Source organism: Pagrus major, chromosome 8 (assembly GCF_040436345.1).
Source record: "Pagrus major chromosome 8, Pma_NU_1.0".
In the NCBI taxonomy this organism is placed as follows: domain Eukaryota; kingdom Metazoa; phylum Chordata; class Actinopteri; order Spariformes; family Sparidae; genus Pagrus; species Pagrus major.
Genome location: NC_133222.1, coordinates 3,234,866 through 3,256,728, shown reverse-complemented (window position 1 = coordinate 3,256,728; position 21,863 = coordinate 3,234,866). Strand labels below are relative to the sequence as shown.

The following is a 21,863-nucleotide window of genomic DNA, read 5'->3' as shown; positions in this document are numbered from 1 at the left end:
AAGTTTTGGGGGAAAAAAAACAAAAACAACAACCGTCACTGTCCCGGAAGCAAAACACAACCGGTCGTCTCAGCCACAGATATATATTAATATATATAAAGACGTTATATATATATATATATTTCTATGACTGACATTACAGAGTAAGTCTGTCTCTACAGAAAGAAAACGTCGAGTTGTTCCTCAATGAAGCGGCGGGATCTCTGGTGAGTAACAGCAGATGGTTGTTTTACTGCGTTTCCAAACAATTTGTATTACCTCAGTTCTACTCAAGACAGAAGAAATGACGTTAAAGCTAAAGTTTCCTGCAGTCCAGAGCAGCCTCCATCTTTTCTTCTCTGCTCTCTGTTTCAACAGCAGGCTGGGACAGTCACTTTTTTAGCCACACAATAGTAATTAAACACTACCAGCCACTTTGTTTTTTCCTCAGCCCTCTATCAGGCTCTGAACCTCCTCCACTGAAGCACTTGATGGTGATGTATCTCCAGCTTTACTGCCTCAGATGCTACAGTCAAACAAATGATTAAGACAAATACTAAAGATGAATCTGTTAAACTCAGTAATAATCTGGAATTAAAACAACAGGAATATTATTATATTATTCAGTATGTGTTGTTACAGTAAATGAGGGATCACATTGTGTTTTGGAGGGGTTTCAATTCAATAATGATCTTAAGTGATTTTTAAATTACAACATAAACAAGAACTACAGGGCTCCGGGTGTTAGGGTGTTTGGGTTTGTAGTCATAAATGTGAATGACTGAACTATTGGAATACATGGAACTGAATAAAGATTAAGTCATAGGTATGTGATAAACAAAGTTATAATTATGAGAGAAAAATTATGAAATAAAAGTCATACTTAGATAGAAAGTCGTAGTGAGATAAAAGATGAGAGAACATTTTGATATGTATGAGGTAAAAGTCAAAATTATGAGATAAAAAGTCATAATTAGGAGAGAAAAAAGTTATAAATATGAGCGAAAAAGTGGAAATTATGAGAGGAAAATTATGAAATAGAAGTAATAATTAGATTTTAAAAAGTCGTAGTTATGAGATAAAAGTCATAAATATGAGAGAACATTTTGAAATGTATGAGGTCAAAGTCAAAATTATGAGATAAAAAGTCATAATTAGGAGATAAGTCCTAGTTATTCGATAAAAAAGTCATAATTATGAGATAAAAAGTCGACATTTACCAAATAATTTAATTTCTACTTTTTATCTCCTAGTTATGACTTTTTTATCGAATAACTACCAATAACTTTTCTCTCAGTTTTGACTTTCTGAGGCTGACTTTTAATGAAAACTTAGCTTTCATTAAAACTTAGCTTTGGGCTTCCATACATATCTATCTACCTATTATTTCCCTTAAGATTAACGCTTGCTAATGTTTGGCCTCGAGATTATGCATGCAGACTAGGACCGCAAATTCACATTGACAACCCAGAACTGTCCAGAAAAAAATAATTTTAACCGCCCTGAAGTGAATGTCCCAAAATCATCTTTGTAATTATTATATTTGCTTCGTAGTCGAATACTTTTACCCCCAAATTGTACTCGGCAGAAGTAATTCAGTACACTTATTTATTTACTGTAAACTGTTACTGTTGCATTTGATTAAACTGCAATTCACTGTTCAAGACTTCATGAAGCTGCCTTAGCCAAACACATCGCAGGACTCTGCTGCCCACCGGCAATGTAGCAATAGCAGGGAAGAAATACAATGCTTCCCCATTGATAGTGAGTTTACTGCGTATGGTAGCAACATGAGAACACACGCTCCGTTATAGCCTGTGTTTAGTTCAGCTTGTCATTTGCTAAGCAACCGTTATACATACTCATACCTACAGAAATCATCGTAGTCATAATCATTGTCAAATATCATAAGATATCTAATTGTGCTTTTGTTTGTTTTTTTCTCCCACTTTTGTTCTCCTCAGACTGTAAACATGTCTGCTGCCAGCTGTCTGCTGACTGAAGATCAGTTTCTGTGCTCCATCTGTCTGGATGTGTTCAATAATCCAGTCACCATACCATGTGGACACAACTTCTGTAGAACCTGCATCACTGAACACTGGGATATTAATGTCCCGTGCCAGTGTCCCAACTGTAAAGAGGTTTTTAACATTAGACCTGAGCTGCGGGTCAACACGTTCATCTCTGAGATGGCTGCTCAGTTCAGACAGTCAGCTCAACAGAAAGCCAGCAGCAGCAGCTCAGAGCAACAAGTTTCCAAACCAGGAGAAGTTCCCTGTGACGTCTGCACTGGAACCAAACTGAAGGCCCTGAAGTCCTGCCTGGTGTGTCTGGCCTCCTACTGTGAGACTCACCTGGAGCCTCATCTGACAATGTCAGGCCTGAAAAGACATCAGCTGATCGACCCTGTGGAGAACCTGGAAGACAGGATGTGTACGAAGCACGATAAACTGCTGGAGCTGTTCTGTAAGACCGACCAGATGTGTGTCTGCATGCTCTGCACTGTTTTAGACCACAAGACACATGATGTTGTTCCTCTGAAAGAAGAATATGAAGGAAAGAAGGCCGAGCTGGGGAAGAGAGATGCTGAAATTCAGCAGATGATCCAGAAGAGACGACTGAAGATTCATAGAATCAAACGTTCAGTGGAGCTCAGTAAGAAAGATGCAGACAGAGAGGCAGCTGAAGGTGTTCATGTTTTCACCGCTCTGAAGAAATCGGTTGAGAGAAGCCAGGCCGAGCTCATCAACACGATCAAAGAAAAGCAGAGAAAGACAGAGAAACAGGCTGAAGGCTTCATCAGAGAGCTGCAACAGGAAATCTCTGAGCTGGAGAAGAGAAGCTCTGAGGTGGAGCAGCTCTCACAGTCTGAAGACCACCTCCACCTCCTCCAAAGCTTCCCATCACTGAACACTGCTCCACCCACCAAGGACTGGACAGGAGTCAGTGTCCGTCCATCATATGAGGGGTCTGTGGCAAGAGCTCTGTCTCTGGTGGAGGACATACTCAGTAAACAGATGAAGAGGCTGTTTGAGGCTGAGCTGAAGAGGGTCCAGCAGTATGCAGTGGATGTGACACTCAATCCCGATACAGCACATCCTGAACTCATCCTGTCTGATGATGGAAAACAAGTAAAACATGTTGATCTAAAGAAGAATCTCCCAGACAACCCAGGGAGATTCTCTTCAACTACTTGTGTCTTGGCAAAGCAGAGTTTCTCTTCAGGAAGATTTTATTATGAGGTTCAAGTTAAAGGAAAGACTGACTGGATTTTCGGAGTGGCCAGAGAGTCGATCAACAGGAAGGTAAAAATCCAACCGATTCCTCACAAGGGTTTCTGGACAATATGGTGGAGGGATGCCAGTGAACACAAAGCTAATGGTGGCCCTGGAAACCGTCTCCCTCTGAGGTCTATGCCTGAGAAGGTGGGGGTGTTTGTGGATTATGAGGAGGGTCTAGTCTCCTTTTTTGACGTTGACACTGTCACTCTTTTCTACTCAATTACTGGCTGCTGCTTCACTGAGAAACTCTACCCATTCTTCAGTCCCTCTAGTAACCAAGATGGTAAAAACTCTGCCCCTCTGATCATCTCTCCTGTCAATCAGACTGACTAGAACAACTGTTGGTGATATATGGGATGTGCCTTATTTTTTGATCAGATCAATCTGATTAATACATTTTTTCATTTTCTTGTGTCGGTGTTGTTGTTTGATGTTACATTGACTCTCAGTACTCAGAAATCAGAAGCAATTGTACAATCCTTAAATGTCTGGGTGGCAAATTCAAACCTTTTTTATTGTCTGATCATACTACATATATATTTTTATGCACTACCAAAAATATATGGGATATTGGGATATGGCTACATATATTTTGCCCAACTGTGTATCCCCAGAGTTGGTTACTGGAATATTATTTTTTTGGGGACCAAAGAAAGAAGAAATAATAACTCGGATTCACACAGAATAAAACAATCAAGTGAACACTAAAATATCACTAACTAATTTTAGTAGTGTATATAAAGTATGTCGTATTCATTTCAGTTTTTTGAGTCATATGTAGGTCAACACAGGGTCAACGTGACAATGCAGTGTGTTAGACGAGAAACCAGGTCGGCTCAGCAGAAGAGCATTAGTCGCACTGAGAGTGCTATTAACATAAAGATAACAATATGGAGTATGTATCAGTCATGGTACCAATGCGGCAGTCGTGCTTAAATAGTGCATTTTTGCAGACAGCAGGTAAACAGATACGTGATGTGGAATATTTAGGCTGATGAGTAGAACGGCTGTCCTGAAAGATGTCATATGTAACATTTCTGCATTAAAATGACTAAAAACGACTTGACCTTTGTTATGTATTTTGTTGAGTTGTGTACTTACATTATGCCAATGTTTTCCAACAATGTTCAACCCAGGAAAATTCACAGTCTTACTCAAGGTACGGTCTGTTTCATCTGGTCACCTGTATATCAGTTTGTATAAGTGCTTATACACGTGGCTGTAACGGGAGCTTAGGTCGAACATGAAAGGACATAGCGACATACTAACATGGGGATGAGGGTCCCGGATCAACATGAACAGATTTTCTGGGTTCAACATGGAATAAAAGGAAAGTGATTTCTCTGACAGATTTTAAAGTTGACACCTACAGTGGCCAGATCTGACTGAAGGCTCGTTAGAGTTTACTATACTTTTTTTTTACCAGCCTACTTTATTCTTATCTCCTATTTGCAGCTCCATAAGTTTGTCTAAATTGTGTTTTTTTTTGTCCTATGCACACAACACATACATGCAAAATGTATAAATGAAACTAAGAAATTCAAGGTAAAGAAGGTATTATGAAAAGTCAGTGTAAGAGATCAATACAATGATTTCCATGAAAATATGAGGATAATTTAAAGATGGACTTGAAAACAATGTGAGCCTGATTTGTAAACAGTGTTTTAAAAAGTACCCAAGTGTCATACTTGAGGAAAAGGAAAGATATCATGTTAAAATATAACTTTGGTAAAAGTAAAAGTCAGAACACACCTGATATTAAAGTTACTTAACTATCAAAAGTACAAATAAAAGTAAATTCTATAAACTTTTCACTATGTTTCGATCGATTATAGACCTGGACGATTATTGTGTCCGATATTCAACAAATTAATTTAAAACTGCACTACTTTGATTAAAGTTATCTCAATAAATCTAGTGGAGTAAAAAGTAAAATATTTGCCACTGATTTTCTCAAAATCATACTTCAGTACAGAACTTGAGTAAATGTACTTAGTTTCATTCCATCACTGCCACTATTACAAATCAATCAATCAATCAGCCTGTTCTCAGTGACGCAGATCAATAGACACAGGTGTGTCTGATGCAGCCATGAAGAACCGCAGCGCCTGTTTGTGTGCAGTCGCGGTGTTTGTCCGCTGGGTGGCGTCCTGCCTCCACCTCTGCTGCTGCACCTCTCGGCAGCTTCTCTCCAACAGGCTGCATGATGAAGCTCATTAACTTCATCTGTGGCCGCACGAGCCGCACACGCGCTCCTCCTCTCAGGATGCCCTCTCCTCTCCACCGGGACCAGGATCAGACCTGAGCTCGGCTCATGAGCCCGGGGAACTTGATGAGACCCTCAGACTCCCATCAGCCCGGTGTGATGAGCCCCGGAGCCTCCCGTGTTCCCTGTGACGCAGGACAGCCGCGCCGTGCCGCGCCGCGCCGCGCCGCACCGCGCACTTTGGAGAGCTGCGAGGAGCGGGAGAAGAGCGCGTCAGTGACTCCGGTCCTCTGTAAGCACTCCACCCTGATGTGAGCACGTCTTTAACTGTGGCGAGCAGCCCGACGCACTGATCTGAGAGCGAGCACTGTGCCTGCGGGAGGACAAGGGACCCGGGCTCTGAGCGGCGGGGAGTCGAACCGACACCCGCAGGTGATCCGGAGCGTCAGAGAGCTGCTGCTCAAAGGAATTTACCGCTTCTCCGTCTGTCGGGACCAGGAACAACTCTGCGCTGTGAAGAAAAAAGAAAAAGTGGATTTGGATTTTAATTTTGTTTTGTTTTTTGGTTGATGGATGCTGACGCGGCGCCGGATCGAGTCCCCGCGGAGGAATTTAGAGGAAAATGTTTGTGTGATGTTGTGACGAACAGCTGGAGACAGAAAACATCTGTGTGACCTGTGACACAGAGGAAACACCTGCTCCTGCTGCGGAGAGAGAAGGTACCTGAACACAACATCCACAATCTACAACAGGTTTACAAAACGCTCAGTTAAAGAGCCGCTGCAGATTAAATCATTATCATCATTAACATTAAATATCGTCCTGCGTGTCTGTGAAGTGGAGCTTTCACTGTCGCATCTTCACAGATTATTGTCTTGTAAATCCACCCGTAAAAATCAATGAGTTAATTCATTTATCGATCAGAAGGCCAGAGGATCAATATAGAGGCTCTGAGACTCGCTGGATGGATCTCGGGTTGTGCGTTTCAGATCAGATTCCGGTTTTTTTTCTGATTTCAACTCATTCTGCTGGAAGGCAACTTGAGCTCGTGCTGAGTGGCTCGTGTGTGTGTGTGTGTGTGTGTGTGTGTGTGTGTAATCAAACTAAACCCAACGTCAGTCTGTGTGCGCACTTCTTAGGAGGGTCCATGTGTGCGCGCAGGTGTGTTTGAGACTGTAGCGCACGTTGATCCGTATGTTTTGCGCGCATTTTGCCTCTGAGATGTGGAGTGCGCGTCTCTCAAGTCATTTACTGTAATTGGCCTGAGAGAAAGAGAGAGAGGGAGAGAGAGAGAGAGAGAGAGAGAGAGAAATTGGGGAAATCTTGGAAAGTTTTGCAGATAAATCATATTCTCCAGTTTTGCGCATTCATCCAGCACCCTAAAAATAACTGTAAGGTTCAGAAGTCAAGCTAATTTATATATTTTAGGAGTTAAGTGAATTCATAGGTTTGACCTGTTGAATCTGCCTCTCTAATTTTCCCACATTTTGGTTAATTCAGGGATGTTATAATTATACCTGGACACAGACATGCAGAGGAAGTCCCATTAATTTCTGTGAAAGCCGTGTGGTTCTGTGCCTGGCTAGCATGAATGGGGATAAAATAATTAAACCTTCTGGCTCTTCTAGATTGTTATTGGACGGAATGGCTGAAATTATGATAGTCGAACGAGTCATTTCGTTGGCGTTGTGAAGCTCAAAAGCCTGGCGCCAGGCCCCACAACACAAAAGACCCAGGTATCAGTCGAGCTTTTATTGCTTCAAAACGCCGCTGAGCTGCTTTCATAGGAATGAATGGGGCTCCGCCTCCAAGGATGTGTCCAGATGTAATATAACGTTCTTGGTTCGTGCATGGAGAAAAAGTCCAGTCACCACCAACGAACCCTCACGTTACGTAATAACTAACATTATCAACTGTCTTAATTTTATCCCCGCCCCCCTTGAAAGAGACAAAATATTTTATTCGTGTTAAATACCTCATTAATGTGTGCTCATCAGGCTCATCAGGTCTGGCTATGTGAGATTACAGCAGGGTTACTGCTCACACGCACGTAACCAGAGGATAAGGTGAGTTGATGACAACCCAGCAAGCAAAAGACGTCATTTAGAGGTCTCGGCTAGATAGAGAGTCGTCCACGAGATGAGATTGTTTTTTCTTCTGCAGCCTGCAGGATGTACAGTACAATAATTCATCACATAAAACAAGTCAGCAGAGATTAAAAGGTGAAATCGAGGCAAATAATGCAAATACAACATCTTGGCTTTAGCACTGATGTACTCAGATATACCATCACATGGACGACTGGGATTCTTCACCAACCTCATATCAATACTATGTTCACCATCTTGTTTTTGCGATTATTTCGTCGTAAACCAAACTTTTGTCTCCAAAATTTCTAAAAATTCAAGCTCATGGTGTATTTATTCCTGTCTCCTCACTACGATCAAAAGACACAACACAAGACGTCCAAAGCAATCAGATTTAACAGGGACTCCAGGTGATGGACCCCCCTACTGAACGTAGACAGTTGGTCTGTTCCACTTCTTCCGCTTGTAGAGTATTTAAGGGGCCATCTTGACTAATTGTGCAGCTTTTGTTCGGTGGAGGACTCGAACATGAAGCCGGGAGGCAGAAACAGGTACCACAGATAAAAAAAAACTGATCGTTCCACCACAAGTCATGAATGAAAGATACGACCTGTAGTTCAGTAAAAACATTTTCAGTAGCGTAACAATAAAAATGAACCAAAGTTTGGGTAGATGTGACATTATATAAGGCGAAGTAAGAGGGTTGGAGATACACCGTCAGTAGTGACTGACCACATGGTTTTGTACACACTGAGAGAGAGGTGGTGTCAGCAGGACAAGAATGTTATTATTTAACCGAAATCTGCAAATTTAATAAGGTTGTTCTTCTGGTTTTATGTGCAAAAAGGCGTGTAAAGCAGAAAGGACTTGAGGGATCTCTGGTTTATTGATTTTTATTTCCTCCTTCGTTTGAATCTCCAACAGGCTTCTGGAAGAATGTGAAACTGGAGCTGTTGAGACCCTGAAGCTTCGCCTCCTACGCTGCCCCAGACAGCTATGTCCGACACAGGAACCTGTACCGCAGGAAATCCTCGGGGTCAGTGTTCATAGGTGGAAATCCCCGCCGCGGTTGACCCTGCCCTGCGTGACGGGAGACTCCATGTTCTGGCTCGTCCCGTCCTCGCCACACCACCGCTGCAGCCACCTGCCTGTTGATTGTGCGATCACACCACCGCCACCTTTCCCTGCAGCTCAACTCACAACAAAATGGCGAGGGTTTCAAAGCCCCCGAGCATCACCGGCCACTGCATCCTCTCTTTGCTGATGCTGAAGAGTAGCTGGCTGCTGGGCGCCGCCTCCCAGAAGCCCACCATGTTGACGGACTCCCAGCAGCCCCAGCAGGAGTACGCTCACTCCATCCGGCTGGATGGTGACATCATCCTGGGAGGCTTGTTCCCTGTGCACGCTCGCGGCGAGAGAGGCGTTCCCTGTGGCGAACTAAAGAAGGAGAAGGGAATCCACCGGCTGGAGGCCATGCTGTTCGCCATCGACCTCATTAACAAAGACCCGGAGCTGCTGCCCAATGTGACGCTTGGGGCGCGCATCCTGGACACATGTTCACGTGACACCTACGCCCTGGAGCAGTCGCTCACCTTCGTCCAGGCTCTCATCGAGAGGGACGGCTCTGACGTCCGTTGCGCTAACGGAGACCCGCCCATCTTCGCCAAGCCGGATAAAGTGGTGGGCGTCATCGGGGCGTCGGCCAGCTCCGTGTCCATCATGGTGGCGAACATCCTCAGACTGTTCAAGGTAAGAGACCGCTGTCGTTTGAACTCTGTGCTTTTTACTGAACTGCAGCTCGATGTGACTCAACTTTGGTCCCTAAAACCTGGAAATCAGTTAGCACGTCTGCAGCTACTCGTCCCAAAGTCTCCTGCAGGCATTGCTGTCATTTTAGCTCACTTCCTGTCTGTTTTTTTAGTGGCTAGCAATCCCCTCCCTCCTCTGTACGTCTGTGGAAGTCTCTGTCCTGATTGGATAAAACGGGCGGGGATACCAGAAAGTTTATTTTCTCTTTTATTGCAGGAGGAGGAACGAGAAACACCTAATTAATCCTAGTTAATCCTTCTCGTTTGGACAATAAAGCGTTCAAACTATTCTAACTCTACCTTAACAACTTGTGGATTGATTGGTTTAGATGAAAGTGTGTGTGTTGTAGTGTAGAAGGAATCTTTGTGGTGCTGACGTTGCTGAGTCATGCGCTCGTTTTACAGCCTGACAGTGGCTTTTTTTTTTTACTTCTAGCGATTTAAGTTTGGCTTCGAAAATCATAAAGTGGTGTTCATCTGTGAAGATTATCTTCCTGATCAAAACGTGTAAGTGTCATAAACTCTCTTTGCCATGGAGCTAATTTTCTGCAATAATCCTGAATCCAATTCAATTTTTTGTCTCGGGAACCGGGGCGATCATAACTTCCGGGTTAGCTTCCAAAAATACGCCGTCCCTGCAGCTCTCGCCTTCATTTGCTGCCGCTGCCACGGCGAATGACAAACTATCAGAGAAACAGCTGTTAGCCTGCGAAAATACATTGTGTCTCTTTTGTTGAGCCAGTGTTTTTTTCTACGGTTGTTGGGCCAGCAGAGTCCAAATATTTCACATCTCTCAGCAGCTGTAAAATGACTGTATTGAACCTGACAGATGAGCACGACAGTAGAGGCTCTCCAAAGCTAAAAAAAAGGGAAAACCTTTTGCAAAAATAGTCACGCAGATGGTTTTTTTCAAGCAGTTAAGGTGGAGGAAACCTCGGAAGAGCAGGTGTGGTGGTCTGTGTTTGCTCAAGGCGTTGTCTCTCGCAGGGTTGATGTGTTGAAAGTAAAAAGGGGGAATTTTGTAACAGTCAGAATATTTTATTTTACTGGTTGTGTCTGCAGCTGCATCTCCGACACACTGAAGCTCAGCAGGAAGAGAATCTGACTCCTCCCTGTGTGATTGTCTCACCGTGTCTTTGTTTTTTCGTGACATCATCCTTAATTCGCCCTGCGGCAGAACGGCAGCTTTAACCCAGAAAAGACAGTCGGACGTGATGTGCAGGAGACACATGTCAATATGAAGCGTTTAATCAGTGTGACGGGCCGCTGCGTGTTTTCACAGCCTGGATAAATCTTGTGAAGAAGAGGTGAACAGGTTTTTTCTTCAGCGGTGATGCTGAATGTAAACCGTCTCCCTGCTGTCATTCGTAGAAAAGCATCGTGACCTTATTCAGAAAACGTTCTGTTTGAGATACAGCAATTAAAATGTCAGTTAAAGCCACAAAAGGTACAATATTGTTTACAACTCTCAATACCAGTGCTTCAAAGACACCTCATTCAAAATGGTCTGTTGCTCCTCGATGTCCATGACTGTTTTTCCTGGACATGGTTTTTTAGTCACGAGTCCTCTGAGTGTTGGACTTGACCGTCCTGTGACTATCAGCCCTAAAATGATTTCACTCACTGGTGGAGGAAACATGTTCAGTCTTCAGTTCTTCATCAGCCTCACCCTCCCTCCGAGCCGGATGCAGCGCAGATAAAGTTGTCAGACGTTTTGTTTCTCGCAAAAACAAAAAGTTGATCCCAGACGTTGCCTCGTCGTCGTCTTTCGGTGCGTGCAGACAAACTGTATCTGGAGGCGGCGTGTTGCTGCGCACAGCGGCAGCAAACAAATTCCACTGCGTTAAATTAGTGATGAGCTGTATGATTCATGTGTATGTGTTAGAGCCCGGCCAGCTTAATGAGGACAGAAAGGCCCAACAACATCACTTATCTAAAATTAGCTGGAGAAGCCTCTGGGTGAGAGGAGGAGGAGGGGGAGGGAAGGGTGGGGAGAGCCAGATTTTGCTGATGCAGAGGTTTCCTCACCCAGACCAGCACCGTCACATCCTTCAGCTGCTGTCGAGACTTGGACAGAAAACACAGATGACTGCAGGAGTTGTTTTTTTTGTCTGCAACATGATCTCAGTTAAGGTAACGCAATACAAACATCTCATTAAGTGAACTCATTAAGCCCTGTTTTACAACTGCACCATTTAATCACAGAGGAATATTCTCACTGCAGACTCCAGCAGGGCTGAAAAGGATAAGTGAAACTACTGTTTGGGACAGTATTCGGATCCTTAACTTAACTAGTAACGGCCAAGACGCACCAAAGAACAAGCAGCGACGTGACGACCACGGTTGCGACACCTCATCTTGCCATGTCGCCTGTGTCTCGGCTGAAAGCTGCACTTGAACACACCGCAGTGACTACAGCCGATGGCCGACTGGCTTGTACGTTCTGGATGCAACAATACTCAGAGAACAAAGTGACACTAAGCAGAGTTCAGTTTCGACGTTGTTGAAAGTTTCATTGCGCCTGTAGCCACTCCTGACAGTGATGTAATCTGAATGTGTACAATAAGTGTTTATCACCGCTGCGATGTAAACATAACACCCAGGTCAGGCAAACATGCTAATTTACTCTTCTTTCCAGACGCGATGCCCTGACGTGTGATGTGTGTATATATATATATATACCTGCCTATACGCACTAATTTTGCTGTAAATGAGATATTTGTTGTAGTCTCCAACCTCACCACTAGATGCCACTAAATCCTACACACTGGTCCTTTAAGTAAAAGTAGAAAAATGCAGTGAATTATGCTTGATTGTTGAAGGATAGCTTCACATTTCGTCTGTCTTGAAACCATTTCCGTTGGAGGTGCACTGGGAGGCGCAGGCGTCATCGGGTTTACACTTGTGATTTAACAGATATGAACTGATGAATATAAATATGAACACTGACTCCTGCTACTGTTTCTGGAATTAGCACTAGGTTTCAATAACACCAGATATTTTAGCTCCTGATCCCACTATAAAGACGACTCTCAACATGACGCATCCTTTGAATAAATTTGCTCGATTTGTTTTAAACCCTCGTTTTTTAAGCTTGACTCACAGAGGGAGAAGTGACTTTGACAGTGATGGCTCAGACAGTAAATTCACAGCAGCTTTTCTGGATATTCATCCACATTTCAACAATTTAAAACAGCTGTCAGGTTTTCCCGGTGACATCCCGCCTTAAATAAATTCTGCCCACGCTAATGTCAGAACAAATTGCTGCATTTTTTTGGAAAAGTTAACCTTCAGGGAAAAACATGACGCCGCAAAGGTCATTTATTTACTGAGGTAATCGTTACATCATCCAGTAACTACAGTGATGACGAGATGAGATGTGACAGGATCTGTGTTATTCTGCTCAGCAGGTGATTGGTCGATCACAGCGTGCGGTAACATCGAGAAACAAAGAAAACGCTGAGAGTTTTTTAAGAGTCGAAGAGAAATCACCTGAATCTGTCCTGTCTTGTTTCAGAGAAGTTTCGTTGTTAGTAAAACTCTCGTCGGAGGCTTCACAGAGAGTGTCAGAGGTGAGATACTCCATCTGAAACTGTGATATTCTCTCGGCGCATTTACATAATATTTGCACGTCCATATCACACAGTATTACACAGTCTGAGGCCGGCATGGTCTTCAGGAGGACGCTCTGCTGCGACTGTCGCTCACGCTGCTGCGTTATATTTCCATCTCTGCGTGGGAGAGACAGAACCACCGAGTCTGTTTATGAGCTCGCTGCCGGCTCGGCCAAAAAAAAACACAAAATAAGAAATGAAAGAGGTGAGAAAATAACAGAGGGAGGGATGAAAACAGAGGGAACCTTCCTACATCGTTTCATATGGACTGTCGGAGGGAGGAGGAGGAGGAGGAGAGGAGAGGCCTCCAGCGGAACGACAGCCTCAAACCACAGAAGAAGAAAAGCAACGCTGTCAGTCAGTATCATCTGTGACATTGCCCGGGACATCACGCTCCCGGACTACATGGCAACTTCACCAAACTGTAAATGTGCCAGAAAAGAAACAGTCGGAGCTGAAAGAGTGACAAACCCACAGCGAACTCTGCAGCTCGACTGAGCTGCTCAGCCTGTGAGTGACGATTATATTGATTATAGCCTCTTTAAAGGGCCCATACGTCTTTTTTTTATTATCAAAAAGAACGTCTAGATGCTATTAAAAGCACAAGGTTGTGATGTCACAACTATACAGTCACCACCATTATTTTTACAGTTACTAAGCCGGGTAATGCGTTACCACCTCTAATGAAGATCCACTGGGTTGCTGGCAACTCGTTTAAAATCGTTTAGATGCACATTGTGATAGAAATGTTTAAACTTTTGTCAATATGGATGCTATACATCGTTGGATCAGTCTGACACAAAACTCCAGAGACTTGATATTTGACTAAAATGATGAGACTTGAGACAGACTTCTCTCAAAAGACCCGACACTTGAATGACTTTCTACCTGACTTGGACTTGTCCTAAATGACCCGACACTTGAAGCATCTCAACCTCCCACAGCCAATCACGGACAGATAATCAGACTTGTGTGCGTCTCATTAACCTACAGAGTGTCCTGAACATTTTGGTCCGATCAGCAGCCTCGTGTCCAATCAGTCACCTCATCTCATCTTCTTAACGTCCAAAACGAACGAGGGTGAAACGGCTCCACATTCTTTGAAAATGAATGCAAGCTGGAGGCGTCCGCCCGCTGATCTGTCTCAATTACCTGATGGCTCCATTGTTGGCTAACAAATGTAATTTCTTTCTGAAAGGAAAAAAAAATGGAGGAGAGGGTGGATAATAGAATTTAATCGAGGGGAATTTGCACACTGTAGCGGCAATTCATTAGTGCGTCTGATAATAACAACCTCGTTAAGCTGTCTGGAGCCATCGTCCTCATTGTTTTGTTTTTTGTCAGTGTTAATAAAGCTTTTTGCTTCTATGCTCATTTTGATGGCCTCAATTTGTAATCCATCCAGTTTTTAATAATGCATTCTCTCAGACAGACGTGTGTGTGTTTTAATCTGTAGAACATACAGTAATATTGTATTGTGCTGTTTAATTGTATTGTACAAATCTCGATTTAATAAGTTTCTTCGAACATTATGGAAGTGGATTATAAAATAACTTGAGACTCCACTCCGGAACAGAACCTCCCAGAACGGCGCCGACACCTCCTTTGTCACTATTAGTTAAATGTTGTATAATATTTCATGTTTTATAGTTGAACAAAAGTCTGTTTTGCAGGCATTTGAAATCTGATTTAAAAAAGAAAGAGGGAGTGGTCTTTTGTGCATGAAACACGAGCTGAGATGTCGTGTGATTTAAGCTGATTAGTGTCTAGATATTTTCGCATATTATCACTGTAAACCTCACAAGAAGGGGCGAGTGTGTTTAAGACGTGTGCACGTAGGTGCGAGTGTGCGACGCCTTCCTTCAGTACAGAAATGGTTCGGAGGCGTTCGATCAGACGGACGGACAGAAACAACATGTCGCCTGGTTCGGTTTGTCAGCCTGCTGCTTCCTGTAGTTTTTACCTGATCTCTCTGCCCTAATTTCAGCTTTTGCATTGCAGCTGTGCACAAACAGAGAGGAGACGAGTCGAGAGACAAAGACTGTGTGCAAACATTAACGTTAATCAGCTGTTGCTGCGCACTTCTCCCTGCTGATTCTGAGTGATTACTTTGAATGCTCTGATTAGTAAATGTAAATATTTTTCATTCCCTGCTGACCCACAGCACAGATTAAGCACTGCTCCACTCAGATCTGCCATAATTGACTTCAGACTTTGTTCACACCTGACTCTCAGTGACTTGAGAACTGACTGGATGTGTCTCAGATGATGAAAACTTGACTCAGGCTTAAGTGTCCGCTGAACTGGCAGCCTGTCCATGGCGTACCCTGCCACTCATCCAATGATAGCGTGGCAACATGACGGCCTCTGTCTTGAACACAACACGATGCTACCAGAACGAATCGCACGGCTGTTGACATAGACAATGAAGTGCAAGTGTGGAAATGATGGATCCTGCCATCCAATCAGACTTTAGTATTTTCCACGACTGTGGTATAAACGCTATTAATAAATAATTGATAAAACCCTTCAGGCCCGTAATCTTATTTCTGCTCTGTCAGCCGTTTTGAAACAGAGCAGCAGACTCGGTGTGCTGAGTTCAGGAACAAACTGACACCTGATAACAGGTGGAAAAGGTTGTAGAAAACCCTGTTGTAAGCAGTTCCTTTTATTTTGTCCACCCCATGAAGGTACAATGGACGGTTATCTTTGAAAAGAGAGTAAACACACAGTCACTTCCTGTTTGGTCTCATCTGTAATCACAGCTGTAATTTCAGGCCAAACGTCATCTCTCTGCTTGGAAACCGTAACGTGTGATACTGACTAAAGACTGTAATAATGTCTTGTGTGTGTGATACAAGAATATAAAGTGTGTGAACATGAATCCCCGTTTCCTCTGTGATGAATGGAGTCTGTTGGTAATGAAACGGGCTGACCTGTGACCTTTACCACCGCTCAGCTGATGATGATTTTGCAGAGGTCACGCCGGCCGCTCATTCACTCCGCAGCAGTCTGAAATTTCAGAGTATTATCTCGAGCTCCACTCGGGGCCTTTTATTCCCACATGGATCGTATTTCTCATCTGGTGGCGGAATGACGACCTTTTATATTCACAAACACAGAAATAAAGTGTGTGTGGACGAGATGAACCGAGAGCAAGCAGAGCGTCTTTTCTCTGAGACTGTAAAGGTCTGAATATATCACAGCCGAAAGACAATTTCTACCAACAGTCCAAAACTCAGAACATTCAGTTTACAGCCGTATAAAACAGATCAGATACCTTCATAATATTTTCACATTGGAGAAATCAATAACTAACAAACAAAAACAATAATCAGCTCCTAAAGTCCGTTTTCTTTTGATAAACTCAGTTAATTAACTGTCATTTAAGCTCTGATTAGACCTGTAGCAATGAAGTGTGTTTGGTTAAGTCCAGATCATCAAATACCAACACGCTCGGGTCTGAAAGCGTCAGTATTTGACTACCTGGGACTGAGATTTCCTTTTAAAAGTGTTGCTTTTATATAAGAAACAAGTTTCCAAATGAGCCGCCTTGTTGGTCAGGTTTGAAATCCCAGAGCAGACGAGCGCCGTTGATCCAGTCAGGTGCAGCCAATGATTGTAAGAGGGTGTCGGTCAAGCGTCTGAGAAGCGCCGCGAGCCCTCACATCCAAAAACGCCCCTGTGGATACGTATCATTAGCCTGATCCACATCCAACAAGTCCTCATACCAACAACAAATCACAAATGTGACTCGTGTGCTGTTTTCTGATCGACCGTCTCAATGATTAAACTAAGGTTTGTTTTAAGCAGAATATTAGAGGGATTATGGTCGTCATGGTTGAAGGGGCACTGTGTAGTTTTGGAGAAGAAATTCAGACCCCAGAACAGTGTTTGAAGCTAGAAAGCTGGCAGGGTCCGCCAGATTTAAACAAAGTAAAACAGTATGAAATTGTGTCAAGCTCAGTTTGTTTATTTAGTTTATTCAGTCATGAAAATGAAAAGAGGTTTATTAAGTTTGTTTAGGCATAAACTTCCACAAAACTACATACTGCCCCTTTAAAAGAAGACCATGTTGACTGTCAGTAGGAGACGGGATGTGACCGGCGGTCTCTGGTGTCAGAGTCTGACACTCCGGGTGCTTTCCCTTCTGATAATTACTCTTCCTCCTGGTGGAAATCAATCGAGGTCAGCCATCAATCGGGGGTGTTCCTGAATCGCGTCACAGACGAGGAGACGAGAAGGCTCCCGGAGGACGTGGAGCAGCGAGGAACTAAAGGTGGATCCAGTGAGGAAGTTATTGACACCCCTTCAGTCAAAATCTGACTTTTGATTGATTTGATTGATGATGTGGTGTGACAGTATAAAAAAGAAACAGCCTGCTGATGATTTCACGCTGGAAGAAGTTCAAAAACAGCAAAGATACCCTGCGGAGAAATCTAGTTTGGTGTTACAAAACATAATATAATACAAAAGTCAGTAGTTTTCTGTAAAAAGTGGCGATTTATTCAAAGGTTACACATCAAACTGAAATGTATAATCTCCACTGTTCATGGGAAAGTGCAGGGGATGTCCTAAACATCAAGGTTTTGTCGGTTGGAGCCGCTCAGTGTTCGTCTCTGGTGATTCTTCCTCAGGCTGAGATTTTGGAGGTTTATCCGCGATGACGTTGTCACTGTGTGAAGACAGAGCAACGCCTGCCCTTTTTGCACATGCACCACACAAAGGTCAAGTGTGTGGCGGTGGCTGCCTGACGAAGGCCCGGACGTGTCTTCACAGCGGTCAGGATGAAAGAGAAAAGGGGGGGCAGGGCTGGTCCAAAGAGAGGCCCAACTACAACAGAGAGGGAATGTTAAAATCTGAGTAAAAATAAAAAGCATTATTTTCCCTTCATGGACCAAAATTGTTTGTAGTTTTAGTAGTTAAAGAGGAACTGCTGTGCTCCTCAACACTGTTAATGTGTTAGTATCGTATATTAACAGCACCGGCTCTGTAATGATTCATGTTTATTCATAAACAAAAGAAATATCTGTTAAATTTTAACCATTAATGAACGGCTAATAAACCTGCAATTCCAAGTTTTTCGCTTTACAACACTTGTCACATTCACCCATTCACACACACACAATCATACACTGATGTTGCCATGCAAGGTGAGCAATTTAGGATACTTTGACATGCAGCTGGAAGAGCCAGGGATTCGAACCAGCAACCCTCCGATTACTGGACACCCCACGGAGAGGAAAAGAAGGAACAAATTAAGTTAAAGCAAGAATAAAGGGTATAAATACAGCAAATGTAGGCCAAAACATATTCCTTGATAAATAGCAGCTACTGTGCTCAGATTAGGACATGCTAATAAATATATCTTATTTATTTATACATTAACGATCATTGTGACGTCACATATGGAGAGTCAGTCAAACAGAAGCTGCTGGAGGACGGAGGCATCACATCTCTCTCTCCTCGGCTGTAAGCGTCTCTCACATTGTTTTACCGTCTGAGCTGGACGGCAGCACCAGCCGCCTCTCGTCCTCCTCCGCCCTCAGCAGCTTGTTTTTTCGGGTTGCATCGGCGTCTCACAGATCTCACTGCCCGGTCGGCTGCGGTGAATCCAAGCTTCAGTAACAGCCTTCTCAGCTCTGGTGGATTTATTGGACGGGAGCCCTACAGGCGCTCGCTTATGCAATGACCCCTCCTCCGTCTCCTCAGACTGTTATTTTGGATTTGGTTCAGGACACGCTGAAGGAGGAGAAACCCTCCGCTGTGAGTCACAGCAGCCTCGGGGCAGAGATGATGACCTCTGATCTGCTTTAGCCTCGTGGGAGGAAGTTCAAATTCAAACAAAGTCTTCTTGTTCAGAGGTGGTTTGACCACGTGTAATCGACCTCTCACCTGTGACACGACCTGTACGTGCTGCCGCAACTTTCTGTTTCACACGTTCCTCACATCCATATCACATGCTTTTAACTTCTTAACTCAACAATAACACATTTATTTGGGCCGCTTTGGGGCAACGAACAACATAAACCTCTTACCTTTAGGCAACCAACCCAACATGTGGCTGTTTGACGTCCTGGGAATGAGACTCAACAATCAACTATCTTTGTGGTGCGTTCAGGAACAGCTGGGACAAATCCTACTGACTCTACCTTTAACTTTAATAGGCTTTGAATTATATTAATATGACATGAGCTTCAGTTAGCTTTGACCACAAATGTCCTTCAGAGGGAGACTTTTTACTCTGATACTCTGAGTACATGTCAGAGCCTGTACTCTATTACTTTTACTGGAGGAAGGAAGTTGAATCAGTACTTCTACTTTTACCAGAGTGTGTTTATACACAAGTATCTGAACTTCTACTGGAGGATAGAACATGTGGACCTTTCAACTCTGTTGATTTCTCGTCCAACACTTGTTTCTCCAGAGCCTGGTCAATAATACAGAACATGCTGTAATAGATGGCAGACAGACAGACAGATAGATAGACAGATAGATAGATAGATAGATAGATAGATAGATAGATAGATAGATAGATAGATAGATAGATAGATAGATAGGTAGATGACAATATATGTGCATCACCTCTGACAATGTAATCTTAAATGACAGTGACACAACAAGAAACTTTTTTAACCCACTATAGATCAGTTTTAATCTTCAAAAATATCAAAACCTGACCCCTCCCGCTCCTCGTCTTAATTTCAGAGAAGAATCTAAATGAACTGGACTCTTCTTCCTCCTCCTCCTCCTCCTCCTCCTCTTCCTCCTCCTGTGGGAGTTGAACATGCTTTGTCTCTTGTCCTTGTGAATGTCAAAGCCACCGCAGCTCATTCATCACCACCGAGCGATCCGTCTCAGGCCTCCCTGCCTCTGCCTCGTAGATTCGCTGTGTTTACAGTCAGTGGAGTTGTTCCTGCAGTCGGTCCTGTCAGTCACTGTGCGTCTGTGCTGCAGGATAAAGAGATGATGAAACAACTCGGCTTTGTCGCTGTTTGATTTGATAAAGCACCGCCCCGAGGTGTTCTGATCCGCAGTCTGTTCGCCATCATTCTCACGGTGTTCCAGCTTTGTAGCCGTGTTAGCGAAGTGGCTAAGGGTCGACTGACGCTGGTCGGAGGATGGATGCTAATCCCGTTAGACGGATCTGTCATTAGGTACCAGCAGGGTTATTAAAGATTTTTAGGGTTGATCGAAAGTATGATAACCACTTTAATCATAATAAAATGAGTAATTAGTTTGAAGAATATGTTTTTATAAATGCAGGAAATTGAATTTAAGAACCTTTGAACTTTTCCGAACTGATGGTTTGATGCTTTCCAGCCCAGCGTTTGCTCAAAAGCTGCCCAAATTAAAAGAAAAAACACGCATATATTATCTATAATAAACAGCATAAATTAATTCACAAGCGTATTTGTGGTTCGTCACAATTTTCTTTAATATAACGTAATAATAAAACAACAATTCCAGTTTTCGTAAGTCGGGAAAACCCCAGTTAGGCTACTTCGTACAACGTGACTACAACATTATTTTCCATTTCTGGCGTCTGCCTCAAAAAGAAAGAAAGAAAAAAGCGACAATTCATGAACGTATTTATAAAAAACAGTGATTTTATTGTACAGGTGCTCAGATTCACTCATTCGCTCACTCACTGTGACCCAAAACTGCCCAACCTGGCAACGCTGTGAGCAGCATGGCTCCTGACGGTCACTCATACAAAGTTGTAGTTTCATGAGGAACGAATGTTTGAATATGAGTCAACCTGAAGAAACAGCTGCAGATGTTTCTCGCAGAACTCATGAAGACAAATGATAAAAGATTATTTTATCAGATTTTGTGTTTGTGCCACGTGTACATTTACATTTTGGTCTCCTCTAACAGCTCGTTCAGATGAAGCCTGTGAGTCTCTGAGTATTTCTCCTACAGCGGTTTGGAGGTGTGATGCCTTGCTCAGAGGCTCCCAGTCAGCAGTTTTTTTTTTGTGTGCTGGTTGGTTGCCTGCCCGCCGTCCTCGTTCCTTCCCTGATTTTCCAGGTCAGCCCGAGGCCCCGGCTCTCGTCCCGCCCGTCCTCGCTGACATGTTGTGAAATGTGTCGGTGATGTGCGGCGCGTTGAGTCACAGCATGAAGCGGCGCTGACGAGCGCAGACGGCGACCTGACATTTATTTGGCTGCAGATGGAAATCGTTTTTTGCATGAATGAGTCGGTCGGAGGAGGAGCTGTCGTCTCGGGAGGCTCGCTCATAAGTGGAGGAGCCATCTTCTTCTTCTTCTTCTTCTTCTTCTTCTTCTGTGTCTGTACACGCTTCATGCTTCATTTGTGTTTCCTCCACACTCCCACACTCGTCTTTTCCTCCCTGCTGCTCAGCCGTCGCGTCTCTGAGTGTGTCAGCGGCTCCAGCTGCTGTGGGAGAGGTTTTTTTTTTTTATCCTGCATTCAGCTCGATCTGAGTGATTCAGAGTTGTTTTTATTTTGTGTTATTCTGCTGATTTATTTCCTCAATTAGTTGATTAATCGTTAGGTCTATTAAAATGTCAGAAGATATTAGGACACGTTGATCCAGAGTCCAGACGGGTTTGTCGTGTTTGATTAACAGTCCAAAACCCAAAGTTTATTGTGATATAAAGATAAAGAAAATCAACAAATTCTCGACAGATGCCGACAGGATTTTTGACACCGATTCCGATTAAAGAGAGGAAAAATCCATTGATTACTGATATGGCAGCAGATATACTGATTTTTTTGAGCTCTAGTGAAAATAGACCTTTTCTATGTGGATTGTAGAGTTAATGTTAACTGATCAAATATTGTACATATAAAATATTGATCTGAAAAGTAAGTAGCAAGTATAGCTGTTAAATAATTAATGCAGTGGAGTAAAAAGTGCA

General features: G+C 43.3%; 2 protein-coding genes across 2 annotated transcripts in view; both read left to right on the top strand.

Annotated features, from left to right (window-relative positions):
- Positions 1–132: 132 nt before the first annotated feature.
- LOC141001209 (E3 ubiquitin-protein ligase TRIM21-like) lies at positions 133–4,321 on the top strand. Its single transcript, XM_073472213.1, has 2 exons — positions 133–206; positions 1,944–4,321. The coding sequence occupies exon 2, from the start codon at positions 1,953–1,955 to the stop codon at positions 3,591–3,593; it is 1,641 nt and encodes a 546-aa protein (XP_073328314.1). The 5' UTR covers positions 133–206; positions 1,944–1,952; the 3' UTR covers positions 3,594–4,321.
- A 4,528-nt stretch (positions 4,322–8,849) lies between these two features.
- grm8b (glutamate receptor, metabotropic 8b) overlaps positions 8,850–21,863 on the top strand; it is a 117,783-nt gene continuing 104,769 nt past the window's right edge. The window contains exon 1 of the mRNA XM_073472134.1: positions 8,850–9,302. Coding sequence (XP_073328235.1) covers positions 8,865–9,302 — 438 coding nt within the window. The 5' untranslated portion in view covers positions 8,850–8,864. The remainder of the gene's footprint in view (positions 9,303–21,863) is intronic.